Below are 19328 nucleotides of genomic sequence, written 5' to 3' on the forward strand. Positions count from 1 at the left end.
TGCCTACAAGGCCAGCATCGCAGAGTTGCCTCGTCACTGTTGACGTTGAGACTGGTGTTTTGCTGGTACTATTTAATGAAGCTGCCAGTTGAGGACTTGTGAGTTTCTTAAACTAGACACTCTAATGTACTTGTCCTCTTGCTCAGTTGTGCAACGGGGCCTCCCACTCCTCTTTCTATTCTGGTTAGAGACAGTTTGCGCTGTTCTATGAAGGGAGTAGTACACAGCGCTGTACGAGATGTTCAGTTTCTTGGCAATTTCACGCAAGCCTTCATTTCTCACAACAAGAATCGACTGACACGTTTCAGAAGAAAGGTATTTGTTTCTGGCCATTTTGAGCCTGTAATCGAACCCAAAAATGCTGATGCTCCAGTCTAAAGAAGGCTGGTTTTATTGCTTCTTTAATGAGCACAGCAGTTTTCAGCTGTGCTAACATAATTGCAAAATGGTTTTCTAATGATCAATTAGCCTTTTAAAATGATAAACTTGGATTAGCTAACACAATGTGCAATTGGATCACAGGAGTGATGGTTGCTGATAATGGGCCTCTACGCCTATTTAGATATTCCATAGAAAATCTGCCGTTTCCAGCTACAATGGTCATTTACAACATTAACAATATCTACACTGTATTTCTGATCAATTTGATGTTATTTTAAAGGACAAAAAATGAGCTTTTCTTTCAAAAACAAGGACATTTCTAAGTGACCCCAAACTTTTGAACAGTGGTGTATGTAAATATACATGCGTAAAGAACAAACTTGTCCAGACCTGTTTGGATAATGCATTGCGTCATTTGGAGATACACTTTGTAGCCTATTCTACTCTGTGCATTAGGGCCTAAGTGTAATTTTTATTTATACAGTGCAGTAATTATACTTTGTACACACACCAGATACTCAGCTCGTCTGTGTGGTGATTTTTTTTTTTATGGATGGGAGAGATACTCTGAATATTTATTTGTACGGCTGTGGACAGGTCGAGGTTATCGGGATAGTAGCCTCGCACTGGGCACAAACTGATTGAATCAACATTGTTTGAAAGTAATTTATCAACGCATTGTGACGTTGAATCTGCTTGGCAAATGTACTGGATTTGAAAAAAGTATATTTAGGCCTATAAAGCATTTGCAAAGCCATCAACAGCTATTGTTTCAATTCACTCCAGAATTCAACTATAAATAAACAATACAATAGGCCTAAGATTTCAAGTTCTGGTTGATTTTAAATTGAAGGATATTTAATTGTTTGGTTGTCAGTGCAACCAAATATCAACAGTTAAAGAATATTTAAATTGCATTTCAAGTTTGATTTGACTTAGTCCTATTCTTTAACTTAGGTTTTTGGTTGAGATGGAGACATGAATTCAATATATCAATGATATATTTGTAGACAAACTGGAAATAAAGCCAGACTAAGTCGGTGGCACAAATGGTACTATCCAAGCAGAAGATGCAGCTCCTTCAAATGTTGATATTTGGTTAAATTGACATCAAAACACAATTCAATATAACTTATGAAATTCAATAAATAGCCTACTAACTTGTTAACCCGTTATTTGTTGGATTAACGTCTCCAACTCAACCAAAAACAAAGGTTAAAGAATGGGATTAAGCCAGCGGCTCAGATGGTACCATCTAAGCAGTAGATAAATCTTCTTTAAATGTTGATATTTGGTTGTGTTGTTAACCAAACGCAATTCAATATTACTTTTGTAATACAGAAAGTAGTCTAAAATTAAGACTAATGTAACATTCAACCTTAAAATGAGTAACACATCCATGGACACATTTTGAGGTCACTCATAATTATTATTTTCTTCTAATGTAGTCACATAAAGCGCGCATGTTCATGATAGCATGCATAGGTCATCGCAGGTCTGTGAAAATCTTCACAGTTGCTGTAATAATCTGCAGAGAATCTCAAAGGACAATGATCACTTGTACTATGTACTTTTAATTTAATCTCAACTGCAATCATGGTTATTTGATGATGCACAGTGATGACACAATCTGTTTTCTACAACAGCTTTGTTGAATACTCGTTTCTGATTGGCTAGAAGGGCAATCTAGAATGTACATTAAAACAAGATAACATGACAGAAGAGATATTGGGACACCTTGCAATCATGAAGCAGTAAGCGCCTACACGCAGACCGTACTTGTTGCAAAATTACAGAAAGATAAACCAAAAATCACACAAACTGAAATTGGATACATTATAAACGCAGGTCCAACGACTAAAAAATGTAACTAGCTAACATAGATTTAGCTTTTGCAGAGACATTGTATCCATACATATTGAACAAACGTCTCAAGCAACCAAAAAATGAAAATATGAATTTGCTTAATTAAATGAAAATATCAACAAAACGTTTTTATTTGTATTGGTAAATTTATGCTTATAATATTGTTTTCTTTGGCAACTGTGGTATAAGCGGGATAAAAGCTTAAACAAACAAACGCAACAGAATAAAATATACTGTTATTCTGGCTGAAGAGGTTGCGTAGCTGTAGCTACCTAGCAGCAAGCAAGGGATTTGAACGTTGCCACTGAGCATGGCAACAGAACATAAAGATCGAACGACTGGGTCGCATTCACAAATATCGAACGAACGACTGGGTCGCATCTTTAGTAACCGACAGATAAGAAAGTATGAATTCGCTTATACAAATATAAATAAATACAAATTATTTCTACCAGTAAATGTGTGCTTTCATATTGTTTTCTTTGGCAACTGTGGTAGAAGCGCGATAAATGCCACCGTTCTGTAAATTACTTTGGAAAAATGAACTCCGCAAAAGGACGAGGCGGTCGTCATCCATTTTTTCCAAGGTAATGTACATAGTGTAGGCGTTTATCCCATAAATAAACAAAACATCTGACATTGTATTCCCATTTGAACTTTGATGTGCTTTTAAATGGTTGAAAGCGCAAAAAATAAATATGAATTTGGCTGTAAACACTGCATACTACGTCACATATGTGCACTAAGTCATTGCTCTCTCTCTCTCTCTCTCTCTCTCTCTCTCTTTCTTTCTGCTGTGTCCACTGAGCCGTTGGGCCCACCCTGCAACCTCTTTGGATAACGCAGGTCAGGCCAACTTGTCACTCAAAAGCGAGATGCTGAAGCTCATTGGCTAGAACTGGAATTGCTAGGGGGCTGGCCCACGTGTGAGGAAATGCAGGGAGAATGGCGTGGCACAACTTCAAGAAAACAGACCCTTTCAAACTAGGATTTTTGTGGCTAATTGAGATAAAACACTAATTCTGCTCATAGATTATGCATGCATGTATGAACTACATATTGACACATCTAGCACAACGCAGGAGGTTTAAAAAATACATTATTCGACGCCGAAGTACCGGAGCACGATTTTAGATTGGTATTTGGTATTTATTAGGATCCCCATTAGCCGCTGCAAAAACATCAGCCACTCTTCCCGGTGTCCACATGAAACATGACATAGTACAGAATATTATTAGTCAAGGACTGAACTACATCAATTTAAAACATTTCACACAGCCTACATATTAATACATAATACAGTTCAAATTACAGTACAAGATATATAAAATGGTTGAGTCTCTTCACGGTCCCCTTTTTGTGCAGTAAGGTGTTCTTTTATCTGTTTTTTGAATCTGTTTTTATTGCTAGCTTGAGTTACCTGGGGTGGCAGTTCCATGTAGTCATGGCTCTATTTAATACTGTGCGTTTCCAAGCCTCTGTTCTGGACCTGGGGACTGTGAAGAAATATCTGGTTGTATGTCATGGGTTGTACCAATGAGTGTCCAAACTGTGTGCTAACTGCTTGAACAGAAAATGCATTACCTTCAACACATCAAAACCTTGCACAAAGATCAATAGTGATGCAGTCAATCCCTTCACAACTTTGAGCCAGGAGAGACTGACATTTTCCCTCCGTGTACATCTAAGTGCTATATGTGCTGCTTTGTTTTGGACCAACTGCAATTTACCTATGTTCCTTTTTGCTGCACAGCTGGGCAGTAGTCAAGGTGACAAAGCTATGGCCTGTAGACAATAGACAACCTGAGGATTAATTATAAACATCGTTTGACATGTTTCAATGAACTTTACCGGTACAATTAGGATATTCGTCTGCATGTTTTGACCGCCCTGGAGCCAGTGGATTACTGAACAAAACGCGCCAACAAAACAGATATTTTGGGACATAAAGAGGGACTTTGTTGAACAAAATTAACATTTATTGTGTAACAGGGAGTCTTGATAGTGCAACCATATGAAGATCATCAAAGGTAAGTGATTAATTGTATCGCTATTTCTGACTTTTGTGACTCCTCTACTTGTCTGGAAAATGTTTATGCTTTTGTAAGCGGGGCGCTGTCCTCAGATAATCGCATGGTATGCTATCGCCGTAAAGCCTTTTTGAAATCTGACACAGCGGCTGGATTAACAAGAAGTTCATCTTTAACCTGATGTATAACACTTGTATATTTTATGAATGTTTATTATGAGTATTTCTGTATTTTGAATTTGGCACTCTGCAATTTCACCGGATGTTGGCCAGGTGGGACGCTACCGTCCCACCTGCCCATAAGAAGCTCTCTAGGGTTACACCCAGCAGTTTAGTCTCCTCAACTTGCTCAAGCGCCACATTATTCAATAACAGATCTAAATTAAGTGATTTGTCCCAAAAACGATGCTTCTAGTTTTGTAGATATTTAGCACCAGCCTATTGTTAGTTACCCATTCTAAAACTGACTGGAGCTCTGTTAAGGGTGTCAGTTATTTATTTTACTTTTGCAGCCGACATGTATACTGTTGAGTCGTCAGCATACATAGACACACAGGTTTTATTCAAGGTCAGTAGAAGGTCATTACTAAAAACAGAAAACAATAATGGCCCTAGCTGGCTGCCCTACGGTACACATTTACATTTACATTTACGTCATTTAGCAGACGCTCTTATCCAGAGCGACTTACAAATTGGTGCATTCACCTTATGATATCCAGTGGAACAACCACTTTACAATAGTACATCTATATATTTTTTTTGTTTGGGGGGGGGTTAGAAGGATTACTATATCCTATCCCAGGTATTCCTTAAAGAGGTGGGGTTTCAGGTGTCTACGGAAGGTGGTGATCGACTCCGCTGTCCTGGCGTACACCACACTCAACTGAATTTACATGAGAGAGGCTTCCATAACGAAAAGCCTCTGTGTTCTATTAGATCGGTAACTCTCAATCCATATGAAGGCAGAGGATGCAAATCCATAACACCTACGTTTTTTTCAGCAATAGGTTGTGATCAATGACATCAAAAGCTGCACTGAAGTCTAACAGAACTGCTCCAACAATCTTCTTATCAATTGTGACCGACCGGCTCGATTCAGTCTTATGTAGCAAAATTTGAAATGGTGTTTCATACATTTGATAAAAGTAGTGACTCAGAGCTAGAAAATGGTAGGTCATACACTAAAGTTGAGGAACAATGGGAAAGTAATTCTGATTTGAAAGTTGATAAACTTGTAACCTCACTTAAGAGAAAATGGTAAACCTACTAGAGAGCTCTTCTTTGTCTACACCCATTCAGCATCGTTTACACCCTCTTAAGCCTTAATTCCACACATCTCTTTAAGGATTCACATGTGAGGCCATGTGCTAAACAACCAAAGATTTCAAAAATAAAGGCTGGTTTATACTACTGGTGTAATTTCAATCTGGAGTGCCAGAGTGCGCTCAGTGTGCTCTGGGTGTTCACAAACTCAGAGCGTTTCACTCTTGGACCGTTCAGAGCACACACTGGGCGCTCTGGCCGAGGAGTAGGGTTGATCCGAGCGTTCTGACCTCACAGCAGTCAAGCACCCAAGCTAACTGGCTAACGTTGGCTAGCTTGATAGCTATTTCCAGACACAAATGAAAGAACAGCACACGCTGACCATTTTACTCTCCCTAGCAGAGCTGGTTAGGCTGTTTTTATGTTATCCAGAGCATTGGTGACTGTAACTGTGCTGCTGGCAACAATTTAATTACACTTTTTTTGCCAACGTTTACTGACACGGGCCATATTCAACAGGTGTTGAGCATTCATAAATTTGTCAGTTATTCTGCGCTCTGGCACACTCAGATGAGACTGCTCTTAGAGTAGATAGCCAGAGTGAATTTACCAGCTACGTCTATCAACAGTTGTTGCAGTGACATCATGAACATTCTATTGAAATGGTTACTTTCATAGTCGAGTCTTTTAAATTTTTTTAGCTAGCTAGCTAAACAATGAACCATAATCCCAGCATGAATCTGCAGGTAACTAACCAACCAGGTTCAATGATAGCTAGCTATCTAACATTAGGCTATAACTAGCAATGCAAATGGCTCTGAGATAAGAATAATATTACTACACAGATCATACGCGTAACGTTAGCTAGCGAGCCAGTCAGCTAACCTTAGCTAGCTAGCTATTTTGTCGAAACATGTCAAACAATGTTTATAAGTAATCGTCAGGTTGTCTATTGTCTAAATAATCAATAATATTTCAACCGGACAATAGCGTTTTCAATAGAAAGGAAAAAACAACGAACGGCACGCTCATGGTCATGCGCCCAATCCTTAGTTTGAAGATGTAATCCGGAAACAGGTGTTTTATACAACAGCCTTCTGTGTGTTCTCTTTTCGACTCCCTCTGCACATTTGCAATCAAACGCCAGAATTTTCTCCATCTCCTTAGCTATCATACTCCAATTCCACTGATTTCAGAACTCATGGCTAGCGGGAAGCTTCTTGTCTTTTTCCGAGACTTGTAATTTAACAATTGTATTCGTATTTACAGATGGCATACAAGTTTGTTATTAAGGCACACGAAAGTTCACATGTGCCAAAAACGCATTTTTACAACAACAAAAAAAGTTTACATTCAAATGGCTCTCCTGTGAAGTAATGACACGCGACATATGCCTAGCTTCCTGAAATGAGTTGTAATTTATTCATTATTTGGTCCATTATGCATGAATATGAAGGCTCAGCATTTGTTATTTGCATGTCATGCCTATGTTTGCTAATCTTTCAACAAAAAAAGTTCTTACTGGTAGGTAATATCATAAGGTTTTGCTATGAACAAGCCACCTGCCTCAATGAAGTATGGAGCCTAGTTTGCTATTTTGCCTAGAATTTCATTTTAAGTACTCCAGAGATTTTTACTATCATTCTTTATATCATTTATCTTTGTTCCATAGTATAGTTTATTCGTCTTTCGATTTAGTTTATTCGTCTTTCGGTTTAGTTATGTGATTTCTCAATTTACTGTATGTTTGCCAGTCTGCTGTGTTGTCAGACTTATTTTCTATTCCCTTTGCCTCATCCCTCTCAGCCATACAGATTTTAATTTAATCATCTAGCCATGGGGATTTATCAGTTCTAACAGTGTTTCTTGATGGGTGCATGCCTATCAGTAACCGGAAGAAGTAGTTTCATAAATGCTTCAAGAGCAACGTCAGAATGTTCCTCATTACACTCATCAGACTAACAAATATTTTTCATTGCAAGATGATCGTTTATACACAATTTTAGGCCCAGGCTTTGGAACTTACATTTTTTTAGATATAGCTATTATATTATGATCACTACATCCGATGGGTGTGGACACTGATTTAGAGAAGATTTCTGCAACATTAGTAAAGATGTGATCTATACACGTGGATTATTTAGTTCCTGTTCTGTTTGTAAATACTCTGGTTGGTTGGTTGATTGATAACATGAACCAGATTGCAGATGGTTGAAAGCATAGTGATAACACACTGGAAATTCAACTAACTTTTGACTGTCTTTGGAGTGGGTGAATAAAGGTTGCAATCTCATTGATCAACGTCTCAACCAAATATTACCCAATTATCCACGTTGAAATGATGTGGTTTGACCAGTGGGCTATTACGCTCAGTCTTGAATTGTGGATAACAAAAGTAGGCTGTAATGATGAGAGTATAAAACTATTGACTATAAAAGTGCGCTGTTTTGTCAATTTATACAGTTTGTGTCATATCAGCAGGTTGGTTTAATTTGCATACAGGGAGGGAACCAGGGAATCTGGTCACAATGTGGACTAAATGTTATTACCATGTGTCGAAGCAACAAATCTCGATCACATAGTGATCCGATCATCTCGTTCGGTTGACGACAACCACATGTTAATATAAGGTGTAAACACAAGCCAACTTTATGATATATGTATTTGAATAAACTTTAAAGCACCGAATGCATCCCCTTATATTTCAGTCTCTTCGGGCTCATTTCCCTTTCGCACTGAAATTGAGCGTGATTCATTGGTTGTGGAAAGGGCCTCCTCAGGGCTGGGAGCTGGAGTGTCCTTAGGAATATGTAAGGTAGTGAACGTAAGCATCTTGAACTCCAAGCTCTGAGTCTGAGTAGACCTGCCGCCATGACCACAACGCAGCGACTTTAGCAGGGGCCGCAACGAGCGGGTCGGGTTGGCCTCGGAGCTCCTCAGAGTCCGTTTGTTGACATGCTCAATGGTGAGGCGGCAGCGCAGCACCTGGACGAAGACCTGTTGAAACTGGCGGGAGGAGAGGTTGTACAGGAAGGGGTTGAGCACGGAGCTGAGGTAAAAGAAGGTGTCGGCCACGGGGTGCAGCACCACATAGCTGCGGAAGTAGGGCATGGTCCAGCTGGACTTGGGCACGGCGGCGGTCATCAGGCGACGCACCTGGTTGGGTAGCCAGCAGACAGTGAGGGAGCCCACTATTAAACCTGAGAAAAGAGGGATGGAGACAGGGAGCGAGAGAGGGGGAAGAAGAGAGAGGGAGAGTAAGTAATTAAGAATAGGGAAGTAGACTAATGAATAATGCTAATAAATGTCAGTGCATGGAGGTCTGTGCTGGTGTACAAAAAACGGCCAGTTAGTCCTTAGGGGGATCACGTTGATTTCAAATTACATTTCAATAATTTAGTTGTATTTCTATTAATATTGGCATACTACTAAATGGTCCACTGATTATGAATTGAGGGCTTACATTGAAATGCTGTGAAATCCGAAAATAAATGATGAGCTACGTAAATATTTTATTCAGCCCTGTGTCACAGTGAAGTGGAGTTGAGAGTAGAAGAGCTGCATTATAAGTCGACAGCGAGTAGTCCATTAGAGAGGGTAATTACACATTCTTACTGACTCCTTGATTGTTTTAGTGAATTTCAAGACTACAACAGTACCCATTCTAATGGTAAAAATTATACAACAAATAAAGAAAAAACATCAACTGGGCTATGTCTTTTTTTTTCATTCATGGGGGTGTTATTTGATGTGTAACAATTATTTTAAAAGAAAACCCCAGAATAAAGGCAACTGCTGAAAAACATTGTCTGAACATTATCCTTGCCAAAATAAATAAAATGGGGTTTTAATAAGAATGAAAAAAACAAACATTAATTGAGTGTATAAGTTCTCTGTGATGATGAGGTTCAGGTTCTAGAAACATTCCTCCCTGGCTAATGTATGTACTCTTTGGGGAAAACACTGATGACTAGGTTATACACTGCATGAAAAAGTGGTAGAATAACTCCCGCACACACAGTTAACTATCTTTGTAATTTATCGTAAAACATTTTAAGTGTTAAACATGCTGTAGTCTAACAATTTTTAGGTGTTAAAATACATGTTTAACACTGTTTAATTAACTAACACTTATTCAGTGTTGAAATAATTAAAACTGTTAAGTTTGCTTACCAACATGTACATGAAGTTGTTGATTCTAGACATACATATCTGCACTGTTCTTATTTCCAGTACATACTATGCTGCTTATCTAAAAATACACATGCAAATTGGTCAAATCCCACTGGATATGGGTTCTTTTGGCTTTGGTTTATACATCTTTTTTTTGTGCAGACTTGAATGCAGGTTGATCTTACAGAATTCTTCCAAAGTGTGAATACACCATGAGGCAAAGTCATACAGTAGCAAGTGTCAGGAATGGGTCTCAGAAAACTCAAGACAGAGAAACTTTAAATGTGAAATGTACAGTATGCTATTTATGACTGGAAAGTAGACTTAGATTATATGGCATCAGCCTGGTATGTTATGTGTATGCTATAGCAGGTGCACAAACCATGAAGTATGTTCTCAGCACATATTTATTATATGCTTTAAGCCTCATGCTAAAGTAGACTAAGCTGACAGTAAAGCATGTGGAGATTAAACTCCAACCCTTGGTGGTAGTGAGTTTGGACTCTTATAGCTAAGCTATTCTTTTACCTACAAACATGCCGGAATTGTGTTGAAGATACAATATCCACACTCAACCATATTTCTAATGCTAAATGAATAATGCTTAGTTCCACATCAACAAATGCCTCCTGAAGAGACACATTCCTGAGAGCATTGATCGACTGCATCAAGAACTCAAACGTAACAGGTCAATGGGCTCCAATTTCCCAATTGAAATCAAGTTAAGGAAATAGAAATTGGCTACATCCACAAGTCAAGTTACATCGGAAGCAAAAAAAAACGTCTTGTTTTACTAAAATATTTTATTAATTTCAAACATCTCTAGACAATACATGCCTAAAGGGGTAAACAGAAAACTGATAGAGATACTTTTATCTCTGATAGAGATATAAGTCAAATGGAAACTTCTGACAGAATATTTAGCCGGAACATATGAATACCAACATTTTCAAAGCAGGATTTGCTTATGTCATCAAAAAGACTCCAATGGTGTTCGAAACTTTCTTACATTTTGAATCTAATATACACATTATTAATGAAGGGATATGAATGCTGTTATGACTCCTAATGTAAGACAGTTTTGCCAAAATTGGCACGTTTTTCAGTGTGTACGGCTGTGCATTAATATTTAAGAGATATCTTGACATTATTATAACAAACATTATTATATTACATTATATCCAAGGGTTTTGTGGTAATTTGACTATCAATAATAGATCTGGCTATTTGTTTTCTGCAGACCAAGTTGTTCTTGTGGAAGTTGGCCTTTACTTCATAATTGAAAATTAGCTTTATAATCCTGAGAGGTGTTTTTCATTCCTCTCATTCAACTGTCATGTGGTTTGAGCCATATCATTTTTAAAGACAAATAATGAAATTAGAGAACTGAACTGAACTGGAACTGGAACTAGTCTAATCTGCTCATAAAAGCCACTACTTTACTTATACTTTCCCTCCTAACAGCAAGGTCCTGAGCTAGTCAACACTCAACATACAGACAGCTACCAAATGCCATCAGTGGCCACCCTTCCAACGATGCAGCAAAGGGATAAATGGGACTGGAATTAAAGCACTGTATACACTGCTCCTGTGCTTTATTCCTACACATACACACATTACTCATCATACATATGGGACTGGAGCTTGGCATAAGACCCAGTGAAACTGTTGGAGGTGGGTTTTGGGACATGCAAATGCACCACTCTGTGATGGAACATAATTACCCCTGTATTTGATTGTGGAGACATCTATGAAGTCTGAAAATGATTTAACCCCCTTTGTGTGGAATCTTTGTTTTTGTTAGTTCTGTACAGCCTATGAAATACCAAGGCCGCCATTCAGAACAACATGGCTCTGCCAGTGCCTAGTCCAGGTGTTGGCACACTACAGTCAGACAGAGCCCCCTTGGATGTCGACACTGGTTCTCCCTGACAGGTTTACCATTCTTGTAGAATCGATTAAGTCTATCCTTCGCGTGACCTTTTAGCTAATACCATGTCCAAATGTTGAACAGAGAACCATGAAGACAATTCCCGACAGCTATTTGCTCCAATTTCCTGGGGAGGAGATCGATCCGAGTTTGGTTCTTCCTATCCCAAGGCTTCCTCATTCTAGAGTGGCCAGTCACCTGGAAAATTGCCATTGGGCCAGCATGGATTGGTGCTGTAAAACCGTAACAGAATTAAACTGTAAAACATTAAAACGTTATAGCTTCCATAATGGTAGTTGTCAATGACTGTTGATTGATGTTGTATTTTTGTGTTGTGGGTCTTTGGTTGAATACAGTGTCTAGTATTTGTCTTATGCCATAACAATATAACACATAATGCCAAAAAACACACACACATACACCTCAAAACATTTGTAGTAAGATCTTGTTGTCAAGGCACACAAAAGGTACACAAATGGTGCACATCTACACACACATGCACATGCACGCACGCGCACAAACACATGCACACACACACACACAGATCCCCCCCCCCCACACACACTGTACACCACCACCATTCACCATTATCATCCTTTAATAGCGAGTACTTGGCAAAACACACCCATATTCTGGCTCAGGGTCTGTTTTTTCTTCGGCTATCCTGCTGGGCGCTCCTGCTGCCTCACACTGCATATGAAAGAACAGTCTGGACAGCCTGGTCCCCTGACACACACACAGGCATGCACAGGGTTGGGGAGAAACGGATTACATGTAAGTAACTGATCTGCTAAAATATAGTAATCCGATTACAGATACTTTTTAAAAACTAAATGATTACTTCTAGGATTACTTTTAAATTCAGAAAAAAAAAAATCTTTCTGTTTCTCAATGACATTCAAATCAGCATAAAAAAGGTGCACGTTTAAGTTTGTTCCACCAGCGTGAGTCTGACCCACTGTTTTATACACTGCTCACACTTCTGTAAAATCAAACTGTCCACTTAGGAAGCAACACTGATTGACAATAAATTTCACATGCTGTTGTGCAAATGGAATAGACAACAGGTGGAAATTATAGGCAATTAGCAAGACACCCCCAATAAAGGAGTGGTTCTGCAGGTGGGGACCACAGACCACTTCTCAGTTCCTATGCTTCCTGGCTGATGTTTTGGTCACTTTTGAATGCTGGCGGTGCTTTCACTCTAGTGGTAGCATGAGACGGAGTCTACAACCCACACAAGTGGCTCAGGTAGTGCAGCTCATCCAGGATGGCACATCAATGCGAGCTGTGGCAAGAAGGTTTGCTGTGTCTGTCAGCGTAGTGTCCAGAGCATGGAGGCGCTACCAGGAGACAGGCCAGTACATCAGGAGATGTGGAGGAGGCCGTAAGAGGGCAACAACCCAGCAGCAGGACCGCTACCTCCGCCTTTGTGCAAGGAGGAGCAGGAGAAGCACTGCCAGAGCCCTGCAAAATGACCTCCAGCAGGCCACAAATGTGCATGTGTCTGCTCAAACGGTCAGAAACAGACTCCATGAGGGTGGTATGAGGGCCCGACGTCCACAGGTGGGGGTTGTGCTTACAGCCCAACACCGTGCAGGACGTTTGGCATTTGCCAGAGAACACCAAGATTGGCAAATTCGCCACTGGCACCCTGTGCTCTTCACAGATGAACGCAGGTTCACACTGAGCACATGACAGACGTGACAGAGTCTGGAGACGCCGTGGAGAACGTTCTGCTGCCTGCAACATCCTCCAGCATGACCGGTTTGGCGCTGGGTCAGTCATGGTGTGTGGTGGCATTTCTTTGGGGGGCCGCACAGCCCTCCATGTGCTCGCCAGAGGTAGCCTGACTGCCATTAGGTACCGAGATGAGATCCTCAGACCCCTTGTGAGACCATATGCTGGTGCGGTTGGCCCTGGGTTCCTCCTAATGCAAGACAATGCTAGACCTCATGTGGCTGGAGTGTGTCAGCAGTTCCTGCAAGAGGAAGGCATTGATGCTATGGACTGGCCCGCCCGTTCCCCAGACCTGAATCCAATTGAGCACATCTGGGACATCATGTCTCGCTCCATCCACCAACGCCACGTTGCACCACAGACTGTCCAGGAGTTGGCGGATGCTTTAGTCCAGGTCTGGGAGGAGATCCCTCAGGAGACCATCCGCCACCTCATCAGGAGCATGCCCAGGTGTTGTAGGGAGGTCATACAGGCACGTGGAGGCCACACACACTACTGAGCCTCATTTTGACTTGTTTTAAGGACATTACATCAAAGTTGGATCAGCCTGTAGTGTGGTTTTCCACTTTAATTTTCAGTGTGACTCCAAATCCAGACCTCCATGGGTTGATAAATTGGATTTCCATTGATTATTTTTGTGTGATTTTGTTGTCAGCACATTCAACTATGTAAAGAAAAAAGTATTTAATAAGATTATTTCTTTCATTCAGATCTAGGATGTGTTGTTTAAGTGTTCCCTTTATTTTTTTGAGCAGTATATATACACTAGATGACTGATAGGGAGGTGCTGTGTTGAAGCCACAATGCCTCCATCCTAGCAAACCCCCATCAGTGTAAAAAATATTTTGGAAGCTGTAGAAATGCATTTATTGATGTCTACATTTGTTTTTGCCAAGCGCATCATTCAGCGTGTAACTTAGCTAGAAAGTTGTGTTGGCATCGAGTAATTGTCTCTGGCCCCCTCCCAGTTAGAGGGAGTGGTGAGCTCTACAGCAGACTCACACAACTCAATCGCTGATTGAAAACTGTTTTCTGTCCCTCAAAAAGAGAGAATTTGTAGATAACTGGCCTGCTGATGAGTGACATTCCATCGAAGCTGGAGGGGTGTTCTCATCTTATCTATCAACATATACATGGGTTTAACTCCTCTAGCTCAACAATGATATAGGGTGCAGGCCAGGCAGCAGGCAGTTAGCCAGTCTGCCAGTTTAGTGGAGTCTGCCACTAGCACAGTCAATGTAGTCAGCTCAGCTTTCCCCATTGAGACCGTGTCTAAGCCTCGATCTAGGTCGGCAAAACTAAACATGGCGGTGTTCGCCTTAACAATCTCACTGGAATAAAGACCTCCTCCATTCCTGTCATTATTGAAAGAGATTGTGACAATATCTCGCATCTCAAAATAGGACTACTTAATGTTAGATCCCTCACTTCCAAGGCAGTCAGTCAATGAATGAATCACTAATCATAACCTTGATGAGATTGGCCTGACTGAAACATGGTTCAAGCCTGATTTATTTACTGTGTTAATTGAGGCCTCTCCTCCTGGTTACACTAGTGACCATATCCCACAAAGGCGGAAGTATAACATTTACGACAGAATTTTTTTATGGACGGTTTTCGTCTTTTGAGCTTCTAGTCATGAAATCTATGCAGCATACTCAATGACTTTTTATAACTACTGTTCAAAGGCCTCCTGGGCCGTATACAATGTTCCTCACTTCTTCACAGACCTTGTAGTCATTTTGGTGACTTGAATATTCACATGGAAAGTCCACAGTCCAACTCCAAAAGGCTTTTGGAGCCATCATAAATTCAGTGGGTTTTGTCCAACATGTCTCTGGATCTACGCATTGCCACTGTCATACCCTGGATCTACTGTAGTTTTGTCCTGTGGAATAAATATTGTGTATTTAAATGTTTTTCTCATAATCCTGGACTATCGGATCACAAATAACAAATAATCCAACCAAGAATTATCAAAAGCTGGGACAACCCAATTCTTGACAACCTAAAGATTCCTAGATGCCCTCTTAGACTCCCTCCACCTACCCAAGGACGTCCACGTACAAAAATCAGTAAACCACCTAACCAAAGATCCAAATTAAACCTTCGTAATACCCTAGATACAGTAGCACCTCTAAAAACAAAAACATATGTCAAAAGAGATTAGCTCCCTGGTATACAGAAAATAACCGAGCGCTGAGGCAAGCTTCCAGAAAATACAAAAAAAAATCTACAAAAGTTTTCTGACTAGCTGTAACATCTGCTTCCAACTCACACTCTCAAACACGCAGCTCCCTTTCCAACCCACTTTACAACTCACACTCTCAAACACATAGATCTCCTGAACGCAGCTCACTCTCCAGATCCCAATCAATGAATTCTGATCCGCTGTTCATACACCTGTATGTCATTATCACACACTATTTAGTTCAGTTCCTTGCACCCCATCATTGTGAGGTATTGTTTGTTTTGTGACACACTTCTTTTCAGAACGCTGGTTTTCCTGTAATTTAATCCTCCTGTTTATGATAGTTTTTGCCCGCCTCACTAACGACGCCTTTTGCCTATTCCCTGCCTGTACCTTAGCCTATCGGATTTCCTGTTATCAACCTATTGCCTAATCTCCCGGATGACGCTACTCGCCTTTTCCCTGCCTGTACTGTTGCTTTGTTGTGTATGACCTTCTGCCTACCCCTGGACCCAGCTACCTGCCTCCTCCTGTGGTCCTTTACAATATACACCTGCTGCGCCCTGCGCTTGAAACCAGCTCTCTGTCTCCCATCGTGTTCATTACACTAGCTTGATAAGACAGTACTGTGCAATATCAACGAGCCCTCACTGCTGCTCGATCAGTCTACTTTTTTAACTTAATAAAACTTAATAAAAACAATATTAACATTTATTTTTGATACTGTCGCAAAGCTAACTAAAAAGCTGCATCCCCCAAGATAGGATGGCCTTCACTTCAGCAGTGATGAATTCATTAATTTCTTCGACGAAAAGATCATGATTATTAGAAAGGAAGTTACGTACTTCTCTTAGAATCTGCATATTAATCCAAAACTGAGTTGTCCTGAGTCTGCACAGAAGTGCCAGGATCTAGGATCAGTAGAGACACTGAAGTTTTTTTATCCTGTATCTCTCGACACATATATGAAAATAGTCATGGCCTCTAAACCTTCCAGCTGCCTACTGGACCCTATTCCAACTAAACTACTGAAAGAGCTACTTCCTGTGCTTGACCCTCCTATGTTGACGATAATAAACGGCTCCCTATCCTCCATATGTGTACCAAACTTGCTAAATTTGGCAGTAATAAAGCCTCTACTGAAAAAGCCAAACATTGACCCGAAATTTATTAAAAAGCTGTTGCGCAGCAACTTAGTGCCTTCCTGAAGACAAATCATGTATATGAAATGCTCCAGTCTGGTTTTAGACCCCATCATATTACTGAAACTGCGCTCACGAAGGTGATAAATTACTTTTTAATGGCTTCAGACCAAGGCTCTGCACCTGTGCTCGTAATCTTAGACCTTAGTGCCGCTTTTGACACCATCAATCACTTTATTCTCTTGGAGAGATTGGAAACCCTAATTGGTCTACACGGACAAGTTCTTGCCTTCTTTTGATCTTATCTGTCAGAAAGATATCAGTTTGTCTCTGTGGATGGTTTGTCATCTGACAAATCAATTGTACGTTTTGTTGTTCCTCAAGGTTCCGTTTTAATTAAGACCACTAATGTTTTCACTATATATTATACCTCTTGGTGATGCCATTCGGGAACACAAGGTCAATTTCCACTCCTATGCGGACAACACACAGATGTATATTTTGATGAGATATGGTGAAGCCCCAAAATTGCCTACCCTGGAAGCCTGTGTTCAGACATAAAGAAGTGGATGGCGACAAATGTTTTGCTTTTAAACTCGGACAAAACAGATATGCTAGTTCTAGGTCCCAAGAAACAAAGATATCTGCTGTTTGATCTGACAATTAATATTGATGGTTGTATAGTCGTCTCAAATAAAACTGTGAAGGATCTTGTCGTTACTCTGGACCCTGATCTCTCTTTTGATGATCATATCAATAATATTTAAAGGGCCGATATTTTCCATCTTCGTAACATAGCAAAAATCATTTTTGTCCAAAAATGATGCAGAAAAGCTTATCCATGCTTTTGTCACTTCTAGATTAGACTACTGCAATGCTCTACTCTCTAGCTCTAGCTACCTGGATACAGCACTAAATAACCTTCAGTTTGTGCTAAATACAGCTGCTAGAATCTTGGCTAGAACCAAAAAATGTGATCAAACTACTCCATTGCTAGCCTGGCTTCCTGTTAAGGTGAGGCTGATTTCAAGCTTTTACTGCTAACCTACAAAGCATTACATGGACTTGCTTCTACCTATCTCTCTGATTTGGTCCTGCCATACATACTCACGCTATGGTCACCAGACACAGGCCTCCTTATTGTCCCTTGAATTTCTAAGCAAACACCCGGAGGCAGGGCTTTCTCATATAGAGCTACATTTTCATGGAATGGTCTGCCTATAGATGTGGGAGACGTAGACTCGGTTTTGACCTTTAAGTCTTTACTGAAGACTCATCTCTTCAGTAGGTCATATGATTGAGTGTAGTCTGGCCCAGGGGTGAGAAGGTTAACGGCAAGGCACTGGAGTGACGAACCACCCTTGCTGTCTCTATCTGGCCGGCTCCCCTCTCTCCACTGGGATTCTCTACCTCTGATCCTGTTAAGGGGGCTGAGTCTGGCTTACTAGTGCTCTTCGATGCCATCCCTAGGAGGGGTGCGTCACATTGTGCCAGGCTTTTTTTGCTATACTCAACTTGAGTGGGTTGAGTCACTGATGTGATCTTCCTGTCCGGTCTTGCGCCCCCTTGGGCATGTGCAGTGGAGGAGATATGCGTGGGCTATAATCAGCCTTGTCTTAGGTTAGTAAGTTGGTGGTCTGTTGATATTCATCTATTCATGTGGGGAATGTGCTTTGGCAAAGTGGGTTGGCGCTGTTCGGGGGTAACGTCGGAGAGGGCCACAGTGTCCCCTGACCCCTCGTCTCAGCCTCCAGTATCTATGCTGCAATAGTCTATGCGCTGGGGGGCTAGGGTCAGTCTGTCCTATCTGGTGAAATTCTCGTGTCTTATCTGGTGTCCTATCTGAACTTAATTATTCTCTCTCTCTCTCTTATTCTCCCACTCTCTCTCTGACTCTCTCGCTGTCTCTCTCTCAGTTCTAGGACCATGCCTCAGGACTATCTGACCTGATGACTCCTGGCTGTCCCCATCCCCAGTCCACCTGGTCATGCTGCTGATCCAGTTTCAACTGTTCTGCCTTCGGCTATGGAACCTTGACCTATTCATCGTACGTGCAACTTTGTCCCGGACCTGCTGTTTTCGACCCTCTCTCTCTAACCCTCCCTCCCTCTCTTTCTCTGTCTTTGCCACACTTGCTGTCTCGACCTCTGAATGCTCAGCTATGAAACCAACTGGTATTTACTCCTGATGTGCTGACCTGTTGCATCCTCTACAACCACTGTGATTATTATTTGACCCTGCTTGTCATCTTTGTTTGAACATCTTGCACAACGATCTGGCCTTAATAGCCATGTACTCTTATAATCTCCACCTGGCACAGTCAGCAGACTAGCCACCCCTCAGAGCCTGGTTCCTCTCTAGGCAGTTTTTCCTAGCCACAGTGCTTTACATCTGCATTGCTTGCTGTTTGGGGTTCTAGGCTGAGTTTATAAATAAATGTGATTTGATATTCTATTACAGACACCTTAATAATAATAATAATACATTGTGCTTATAGCGCTTTTCATTACAATCTCAAAGCGATTTAAGCAACACAAAAATAAAGCATACTTTGAAACCCTATTATGTGAGCTAAACATAAAAAAAGAAAAAATTCCTTAAAGTATATTTGTT

The 19328-nt window shown here is 40.7% G+C and overlaps 1 protein-coding gene across 1 annotated transcript in view; it reads right to left on the reverse strand.

Annotated features, from left to right (window-relative positions):
- Window positions 1–6403: 6403 nt before the first annotated feature.
- The window catches only part of LOC106581697 (G-protein coupled receptor 39), a 30024-nt gene continuing 17099 nt past the window's right edge, over window positions 6404–19328 (reverse strand). Inside the window, exon 2 of the mRNA XM_014163936.2 lies at window positions 6404–8739. Within this exon, the coding sequence (XP_014019411.1) occupies window positions 8237–8739 (503 nt within the window). The 3' untranslated portion in view covers window positions 6404–8236. The remainder of the gene's footprint in view (window positions 8740–19328) is intronic.

Source organism: Salmo salar, chromosome ssa21, assembly GCF_905237065.1.
Source record: "Salmo salar chromosome ssa21, Ssal_v3.1, whole genome shotgun sequence".
NCBI lineage: Eukaryota > Metazoa > Chordata > Actinopteri > Salmoniformes > Salmonidae > Salmo > Salmo salar.